The sequence below is a fragment of the Hippoglossus stenolepis genome, chromosome 11, assembly GCF_022539355.2.
Source record: "Hippoglossus stenolepis isolate QCI-W04-F060 chromosome 11, HSTE1.2, whole genome shotgun sequence".
NCBI classification, from domain to species: Eukaryota; Metazoa; Chordata; class Actinopteri; order Pleuronectiformes; family Pleuronectidae; genus Hippoglossus; species Hippoglossus stenolepis.
The window spans coordinates 10,405,842-10,416,378 of NC_061493.1; the positions used below are offsets into that span (position 1 = coordinate 10,405,842).

The 10,537-nt window shown below is 40.8% G+C and overlaps 1 protein-coding gene across 4 annotated transcripts in view; it reads left to right on the top strand.

The window, feature by feature from the left end:
* Window positions 1-10,537, top strand: part of LOC118117680 (SPRY domain-containing SOCS box protein 4) — a 75,921-nt gene extending 65,384 nt beyond the window's left edge. For all 4 annotated transcript variants that reach the window (XM_035170120.2, XM_035170121.2, XM_035170122.2 and 1 more), the window contains exon 3: window positions 8,056-10,537. In XM_035170120.2, the coding sequence (XP_035026011.1) occupies window positions 8,056-8,183 (128 nt within the window). In that variant the 3' untranslated portion in view covers window positions 8,184-10,537. The remainder of the gene's footprint in view (window positions 1-8,055) is intronic.

A 10,537-nucleotide genomic window follows, 5' to 3' on the forward strand; every position in this document is an offset into this window, starting at 1 on the left:
ATGCAAAAAACTTCAGTGTTGCCCAATTTACCGTGGAAAAAGATACAGGACACCAGGGAGGTACATTAGTTATGGATAACGGCGACTTCTCTTTCCTTGTGAAGGACGTCGGTGTTTGGCAGAGTTCAACGTCTTGTGTGTTTGCTCGGAGGGTAGAGATACACCTCCTGCTAATCCCTCCTTTGTTGTGTTTGCTCTTTGTTTGAGTGAGGTTTGAAAGTGTTCTATTTCTTTCTTAAATCCTAAACTCACTTTTTCAAAGCAGCCATTAATGTGCAGAATTAACCTTAATTGTAATTTGGGACATTATTAATCACCTTTTACTGCACTGCTGCCCTCTCTCTGTCAGTAGATGCAGGCTTCATATTAACACAGTGCATTGTGATGTTGTGCATACAGTATGAGAGTCACAGTCATAACAAGGGCCTGCAGTGCATAGCTCACAGAAGTCATATCAATTATAATTGGTAGAAAGATTCTAAGTTCCGTGCTTATTCTCTTTCCCTTTGTTTTGTTGAAACAACAACACATCCAATGACATTTCAAGCCTTTGGACTTTTCTTGTTCCAGGTTACAACCCACTGTCAGATGCAGGGAAAACTTATGTTAACACCTTTAAGACAAAGAGATAAGGCTGAATCCATGTGACTGTGGCCAGCAGCATTAGATGTTTTTATACTTGCAAGCATCAATACCAAACTTTACTCTTAGGAATATAATTATGTTTTTGCTACTCTGCAGTTTTAAGTATTAGGTGCCACCAGAGACTGTGTAAGGGACGACATGACTGCTCCTTAAAAGTGCAGCCCAATCACCACCTGGTGGCTGGCTGCAGTATAGGTTATAAATCCTGCCTCCTCCATGTTAGTGGATTGGACATGGACCAAACTAAAACTACATTTAATAATTTTTTCTCAAAAATGGTTTCTGTCATGTCAGGTAGGTCTTATCACTCTGATGAATGCTCAAGTGTTCCATTTCCCACACAGTTTGGTTTCAATTAGTTATTTGATTCAATAAAAACGAGGTTAAACGTCATGATTGACAGCTGACAGACAGACTCCTGATTGGTAGAGCATCTTTGGCGCCTCACTACGGCACAAATCATTTCTGATAGTGAGAGGAAGCTGAGACACATCATCCCTCTTTATAAACAGCCTATGGTTCAACCACAGACATATTCCAGAGTAAATAGAAAGTCATGAAGTTCAGGACCCAGCCCTACATGTGACTCTGTTGGGATTATTTGCCCTCGACTGAGCTCAAAGCCTCTGTATATGCATATGCAAGGAGCTCTGTGTGTGTGTGTGTGTGTGTGTGTGTGTTTTCTGTTTGTTTATTTCAGATTGTTTTATCTGATCTTCCTTGATTTTTCCAGAGATGTGTGTGTGTGTGTGTGTCTGTTTGTCTGTTTGATTTCCTGTATTCGTGACCCTGCATACGCGTGTGCTCTTTGTGTCTGCATGTTTTTCTCCACTGTCGACGTCTTTACCAGACAGGTTTGTGGAGTTCCTTTATATAAATGTTTGTTCTCGTTTCACGTTAACAGGACAAACATGCTGCAGCTGCTGCAGCGGGGCCTGCATTGTGCCATTAGATCAGGACAGAAAAAGCTTTGTATTGGGGGAGAAATACACCAGAGGTCACATTATTGAGCTGTGTGTTATTTTAAACCTTTAACTATTTGGTTGTCACGTATATATGTACACATCCATATGAGCAGACATATGGGCTTGTGCATTAGTTTCAATTTTACCACTGTTGTCGTGGAAAGCCTTGTAATTACATTTTTATTCATTTTTCTATTACATTGACTTTAATTAAAGGATTAAAGGATTACATGCTCCTCTAATTCTTTAACCTCTCGGGCTTTGAAGCTCCTCCAAAAATTAGGCAGATAATGATAAAAAAACTGCATTGTCATCAGGCTAAACACACACACACACACACACACACACACACACACACACACACACACACACACACACACACACACACACACACACACACACACACACATTTCTGTGTCTCCTGTTGACAGTTTGTAGATAAAGCAGTTTTCACCCAGTGATAGTTTGTGATGTGCCAGGGAACGATCAAACGCTCCGACCTTGGAGAGTGTAAGGAGCGAAACAGTATGGAGAGTGTGAAAGAAGGGCAGAGAAGAAGGCAGCGGCTGAAGAGGTTTCCTCTTCACAGGTGGAAAAAGCACTGCAGGAGGAGAGAGGTGTTCTGTTACAGATGAGATGGAGCTGTGGCAAAATGAGAGACTTGAGAGAGAGAAAGAGGAGAGGATCATGTTGAGCCTGAGCCGTCCATTCTTAATGTAACGTTTGTGTGTTTGTCATCGCCAGTCTCTTAGGCCGTTTGAGAAGCTTCATCGTCTTAAATCGAACAGATTTTTTTGCTAAGAAATCAACATATATAAAACATCTCCAGTTTGTTTAGTTTTATTTGGTTGAAATCATAGACTGTATATAAAGATGGATGACGTGACTCCACACCACCAGGTAGGAACAGAGCCATTTTACACATTTGGTTCAAGCGGTGGGAAATTTAGATTTCAACTGACAATGTTGGTCCCGTAATCAGTGAATTGGAACAAATATAAGTTTGTTAAATGGCTACAGTGCCATCTGCCCCAGGTATTTTACATTGATGGTTCTCAATCAACTATTTCCATGGAAACCATTCAACATCTTAATTCATCTTAACATCTTTTCAAAAATAGTCCCTAGCTGTAGTGTCATCAGACTTTGAGTATTTCTTCTTTTTCTATGACTCTAGTTTTCCTCTTAAAACACCCTCTGATGGCGTGTCGGGCTTTATTTAGATCCCAGGCCTCCCCTCAGGTCAATTTTTACATCCATCATCAGAGTGATGCTGCCGTTGCCATTTTCACCTTCTCTCCCATTATCATTGTCTACAGACAATACATTCTGCTCTGCACTGCTGTGCAACTGCATCTCATTACAGGCGCCATGTCACTCTGTGTGACCCTATTACTTCTTGTTCCCATCACAGCAGACCCAGGGTCACACTTCATATCCATATAAAATGTCTCATCAGGGAAGCAGTCCTTCACTCGCTGAGATCCCTCCGCACACTGTGTCAATCTGATATCTCCAAGTAGTCGTCATCAGTTTACCCTCACCCTGAATTTATAGAGGCCTGCCACTCTCGTGCAAATAGAGCTGTCACAGCAGAATGTGGAGAAAACCACTGAAGGTTGCTGGTTTGATTACCAGTGCTGCCAACATCTGCCTGAACAAGTACTCTGAAAAAGGAGGAGAGAAATTATTTTTATTTTTCATTATCACTATAATAATATATTTTTAATTATATATTTATATTTTCATTAAAAAAGTCCTGTGGTCTAGGGGGAGTCTTCCCTCAGGAATTGTTCTGGTTTTATCCTGCAGTTTAGCTCTCAAACACTCTGAACTCATTTTGACGACCAGTATCTCAATTAGAAAGTTATTTTAATAACTTGAAATAATTGATTTCAATAAAAATAGAGCAATAATACTCTGAGGAAATCCAAAATAACTCATTTAGGGTCCACTGTGTATTCTGGTGGCATCTTATTCATCAATGTGACGTATCTGTGACGACCTACAGGTAAATCTCTTCACCCACAGTGATGATATTCATTCATTCCTCTTAATGCACCGAGTGTGTAATGATGCAGAGGTAAATGACCCACTGCTGATCATCCACAGTGAATCTGCTCATTAGCTTGGGGAGCTGCTTATAGGATGAAACATAATGGAAAATGTGTCATTAAGAATTAAATCTTATTGTTAATGCACCGAGAATTCCAATGAAAGTCATTAACCCTGCTAATTACTTGTATAATGCAACACAAGGCCACTGTAGAAATGTAGAGGGCAGCTTGTGATTAACGTGGAGAGAACGCCAACTTATAGAAAGGATCCCCTAAAGATAGAATAATATTATGAGCTGGTACGTGCGAAATACCTCCTGTCGCATTACACTGTACAGCTACATTAACACACTGTAACATGTGTAACATCAATAAGGCAAGGAAGTTGTATTTGTAAAGCACGTTTCATACGCAGTGGTAGAATCAAGGTGCTGTAAAAACAACACAGAGACAAAATGTAAAGAAAACAATTCTTAAATCATGAAGCACAGTTAAAAAGAACTTCCAAGCTAAATAAAATATATTAAAAAGAGCAGAATATAGGTAAAAAGATTAAAATAAATACAAAAAGAGAAAAATAATACGAATTCAGTAGAAATTAAAATAATCACATAAAAATAGATTAAAACTTTGTAAAACAGTTTGGTTAAAGGCACTTGTGAATAAAAATGTTTTCAAAGATGATTATAAAGATTAGAAGATGTCGAAAGCTTTTCTGATGCAATATGATGATTTTTAATAACCACACTTATAAGTATGATTACAGAAATAAAAAAAAGACAAGTAATTATAGTCAATCTTTTTATTTTTCAGAAGTTTAAGTGATAAGAAAGGTAATGCTGCTTCCTGTGTGTGAGAGGAGAGTCTGTGATGAACACTGATGGTTTCCACTCGACACTCTGCGGCTCTTTGCGGCTGTTGTTATGTCTGAAACATCTATAAGACTTAATGCATTACAATAAAGGCTCATAGAAGCTATTACAACACATTAGGTTATAATTAGAATTCATTGTGAGGGTATTAATAATGCATTCTAGAGGCTCCATACAAAGTATCCCTGACATTCTACCTGGCAGCCAGAGCTGGGCTGTTTCTGGATGCTTCACTTCTCACTGAGGAAGAAATGACTCCAGGAGGTTTGAGTGTATTTTGATCTTTTACTCTCATTTCAGTAACGGCGGCTAATTAAGAGACGTCGCAGTGACAAAAACCAGTGAATTTTTACTATTTCAGTCTATTTTCCATTTGTATTATTTGAAGTTGTTTTTCTGGAGAGAGGAAGACAGACATAAAGAGAGAGAGAGACAGAGAGTTTGCAGCCACAGTGTTGTTTGCTGAAACTGTCTCCCCATTACTGAGCACTAGAGAACCTACCAGCGCTCTAATTAATGGGATTTGGTGGACAATTGCTCCCTTTGACAGGTACATACACACAACATGCACACAAGTCACACACTTGTACACTTCTACCTTTTGTGAGGACACTCATTATGCATTTCTTACAGCCCATAAACCACACCTCAACCATCACAATCATGGTTTTCCACTTGAAGCTTATTAGTTCAGCAAGGCGAACAAAGTGGCCAGTTTGTGGGCTGCAGCACACACAGAATTAGTGGGAGTAGGAGTCAGAGCAGGTAATTAAACCTGGTAAAAAACACTTTTCCACGACTCGCTTGATTACTTTTTTTTATTGAAGGCTATCGGGAGTTCAATAAATAAGATGAAAAGTGTCTCAGAAACAAATTACCGGCCCTTAACCCTTAATACCGCATACCGCAGTAATCACGGATGAGACTTTGAGCTGTACAATGAACAACTTCCAATTGATCAACCGGTCCCTTAAAAAATCTTCATTTTGGGAGTCATTCACCAAGTATGTAGATTAAAGAAACGTCTCCTACTCTATAACATTTGTACAGGAGAATATGTTTCACTGCCACTTGAAAGGGAAATTTAATTCAATTTTAATTGTACAGAGCCAAATCCCAACAAACATTATCTCAAATATCTTATATATGGTTGATGCCTCACAGTCTTATAGAAAACCTTGTGCAGAACCAGACTCTATGTGGGCGGCCATCTGCCTCAACTGGTTGGGTGAGAGAAGACAAATGAGGGAGAGGGGAGAGAGAGTTGTGTGATTATCGTATTTTAACTAGACTGGTTGTCATAATGAAAATAATAAAAGTGATACTTGGATGTAATGGTGTTACTAATGATAGCAGCAGCAGCAGTAAATTGCTTTACTAATAATAATAATAATAATAATTTTGAGCAACCAGTCTCAGCTTATCTGCAGAGCTCAACATCTGCACTGTCTCTATTATTATCTTCGGGACTTGCATCATATCTAGTAAATGCTGCACCACAGCAAGTACAATGTGCTGTCATGTTGTGATGGGTTTTTGATTGAAACATAACATTCACTTTCTCCTGCTAAAAATATGGGTCTGATTTACTTTATAATGAAAATTACTATATGGATTTCTATGTCGTGTTGATGGCTCAGGCACCGCACAGCAGCATTCATCCACTGTGCCTCATATCAGCTGAGATGAAAGCAGCTCTCGTAGTGGCAGCAGCGTAATGGGAGAGTCAAAGTGAGGTCAAACTTAAAATCATCTGTGCTCTTATGTCATCGTGACTGTGCACAAGTGTGTCTGTGGTGGGCGTGGATGAGCATTAATGTGACAGAGACACTGCAAGGACACAGTTAGCATGTCTGTCTGCGTGTGCGTGTGTGTGTGTGTGTGTGTGTGTGTGTGTGTTTGTGTGTGTGAGTAAAGGCTGGACTGTGCTGTGTCCTGTTGGTTTAACCTTGAACACAAGCAGCATCAGAGGATGTCCAGAATTACAACAGGTGATGGCAGCGTGTGTGTTTGTCCTGTAAGAGCAGTAGGAAGACCCAGACCCAGACTCATAGACTTCGTACTTCGTAGCTTTTTCCACCTCAAAATGATGATCCACACCACTAATTACCCCCTGTTTCCAGATAAAGACTTTATCTCAGAGGGTATCTCCCCTGTCTCTGTCTTTATTTTCTTACAACTTTACACATTTACACTTCAAACGTTTCCTGCCTGTTACAGTCTCTCTATCTCCTAATGATTGACTTTCACTCTGCCTCTTTCATCCCTCCTCTTCATTGTCACAGTTTCTGTCACCCCTCCCTTTTCCATCTGAGTGACTTCCTTTTGTTGCTGTTCTGCTCCACTTCTTAATTTCCCTGCATTTCTTCTCCACCGATGGTCGGGCGCCATTGTGTTGTTGCGGGAGTCATGTAGCTCAAAGGCTGTTGTATGTACAGTGCAGTAAAGCATGCGTGTACACAGGACAGTATGTGCCTGCCTGGGAGCGTGTGTCCTCTGGGGGAGTTTTGGGGCAGGGGGTTTGTTGGATCACGGAGTTCATTTTTGCATACGTCCCTCTCCTCCCCCCTCAATCCTTCCCCCCCCTCCCACTCCGCTGTGCTGTGTAATTAGACCAATCAGATGTGGTCATTACCATTAATTAAAACAGATGACACTATAAAATCAAAGCTGTGAGGCCAGGTTGCTAACACACAACGAAGGGAGAAGGACAAAGAGTAGGGAGCAGAGGAAGCAAATAAACAGCCAGTTGGAAGTCAACCATACATCTCTGCCAAGGCCGATTAATCAATCAGGCTCTGGAGGCAAATTTAGCAAGCTGTTTTTGCATAGTTGTTTTTTAGATTTGAAATTTGGGGAGTTTTCTCTTTAGAAGCTGCTAAAATATTTGTAGTTGGATGTGCTCAATAACATCAAATGTGGCAATTCTACAACTATGGACCAAGAGACAACAGCTACACCAACATTGGTTTCAGACAGGTTTCTTCTGACCATAGTCCTTCCTCCTCCTCCTCCTCCTCCTCCTCCTCCTCCTCCTCCTCCTCCTCCTCCTTGTGGTCTGTGTCATGCAGCTCAGACCGCAGCCTCCAGTATCTGTTACCTCCTTCATCCCCGTGTGAAGGTGAAGGTCAGGGACGAGAGGCTGACCTGGCACTCGTAGAGATTAGAAAGTAGCTGTGAAACAAAAACATTGTGCTTCTGCACAAAAGCCCCAACAATTCTTGATCAAGTAGTGTGTATATATATATTTAATAATATAATAGTTTGAATAAGCTTTTCAGCAGGAGAGAAAGTCCTTGTGACAGATGGTGTTCTTTATTCAATGAGTTCAAATACAGGTGCCTATATAGATCTCTCAGGAACTCCTTCATGCATAACAAATATAAGGATGTATTATGCATGTATAAAAAGACAGAGGTGCAAGTACAAACACAAACATACAGGCAAATCAATTCATGACATATCTCAAGTTTGCTCTCAGACTTATACCATCTCTCTCTACTTCCCTTTCTGCAGCCGAGCCTCTTCCTCTGATGGACCTGTGTCGGCGTGCGGCCCGCCTGGCGTTGGGTCGGGAGCGGCTTCAGGAGATCGAGAGCCTTCCTCTTCCTCAGTCCCTCAAAAATTACCTCCAGTACCAGTGACTGACAGGAGCAGGACCAACTGAACAACGCCACGAATCAGACCACCAGGAAGTCGAAGGGTGGACTGATGAAACACATTTATTTAAAAAAGATGCAGACACGGAAGACGGATGGAAGAATGTCCACACTGAGAGCGCCAAAGCTCAACACCCGATGGATTTGTACAAGGAGGAATGGATGGAAGGACGGTGGATGAACTGACGGCGGAGGTCCAGGCCGTCATGTAGAGGACACGACAGCTCCAGATTCTTTGGGATATTCAAGCTGCTCTTTCATTAGTTTGGGATTTTTCTGAAATAAATTATTGATGATGGGCTCCCATCAGAGTGAGCCCATCCTCTGGAAGACGGTGGCAAGATGAACACCACCACCTAGTGATGAGAGTGAGAACTGCGACGAGAAGGCACACTAATCCTACCCTCGGAGGCCTTTCTGACGTACAGTCAGGGACAGTGTGTTGAAGTTGGAAACCACAGAGTGTGTCCACAGTCTCCACTGGCACAGGTGACAGCCCAGACGTCCAACAGCATTTTAGCACTAATGTCTTTTTTATGTGACGACTCGGGGGCCCGACCTAAAGCTCCCACTGCACACAGAGTAGATGGAATCATCAGGGGGAATGAGCTCCTGGCTACATGCGGAGATTTGGTGATAGTTTAGCCCCTTTCAGACATGGTATAAATAAAACATTAAGAAATTAAAGTACCAGACAGCAGAGTGAGACAGAGCAGTGGAGTGACAAAGTAATCAAGGAAATCAAAGTGTATCAGTGATGGATTTTAAAATTCTTTTAGAGTTCTAAGTCTTAATGTTTCTCACTCATTAATTGGATCATTTATCAGTTTATTAATGTGGCCTGTCCTCTACTGAAACATCCAACACAGCAGCAGGACAGGATGCCACATTTGCTGCATCATGAATAACACCTTAAACATTAAGGATCACTTTTTGCCCCATACCTCAAAGGAATAGAAAATAGTTTTATAGTCTGATCTGACGTGACATCATTTTAACGAAAACTGCTTAACAACCTGGCTTCAGATCTTAAAATACTCCTCTGTAACTTTAATTTAACAAACATTAATCAAAGATGAAAAAAAGCGGTTCAGTTGTTATTTATTGAGAAATGTGATGTTCAGAAACTCACCTGATCCACTGTATCAAAGCTGGGTACGTGAGGTTTGATCAGATTTGATAGGGAATTATTTGATTAAAGAAAACAACAACTATCACATTTGAGCACAAATGCTACTTGATCCTGATTGGTGGATGGAGATACTGTATGTGGCATCAACTGGCTCAACACAGAAGAGGAAAAACATATTTTTAATGTGAATCATACATTTCTCGTAGGAAAAAGCTTCAAACATTTTTAATCTGCACAGTTTGTGCTGCTGCCGCCTTTATGTGACTGTGACAATATTCAGTTCAGACTTGCACTGTGTTACACTGTGGCTGCAGCTTATTAAGACTGTCATCGCTACATGTCTGAAAGGGGCACAAGTGTGTGTGGGAGCTGTGGGAGCTGTGGGAGCTGTGGGTCAAGACGTGCCGCTGTGGAACCAGTGCTAACATGCTGTTGGCAGTCACAGGAGCCGTCCTCCCTGCTGATGTTTGTGGCACCCTGCTGTAGCTCGCTGGTACCAGACAGTGTCTGTCTGCTGTTCACACAACTGTCTTAATGACCACAAACAAACAAACAAACAAACAAACACACAAACAAACAAACTAAGCAGATCTAGACTTTGGATCTAAGATAAAGGCTTGAGCAGGACACAGCAAGGTTGCTGCTACTGCAGCGGTATCATGGTGTGTTTTGGGCTCAGAATAAAATGCAGTTGACCAACACACACACACACACACACACACACCAATTTTCTTTCCTAAAAAAGCTTGAGTCACTTTTTTTTACTTCTGAGTTTGTATCCTACATTATTATTATCATTATTATTATTAATAATTAATATTATTAATGTTATTTTGAGTGTGGAGTCTGATTCTGATGGTGAATGATGATGATGGTGATGTTTACTTATCACAAACTAATTCTATGTTTTAAAACTGATCAGTGATGGTTACATTCAGGTAAATGTAATACAAAGATGCTAGTGATGAAGGGAGAGAGAAATCAGAACTGGTTGATTCAATGCTGCTTTTATTATTATTTTTTTATGACTATTATAATTATTATTGTTATTATTTGTGATGGCGGTGGTCCCCCCTCTTGTCTCCATCAGTTAGGATGGGAAAGAAGAACCATTTCAGAGAAGTTGTAGAATGTATGGACAGACGGTGCCGTGGAGACGTCAGCTGATATGAAATGTGAATAAAAAGCCAAGTGAATTTGAAAAAAA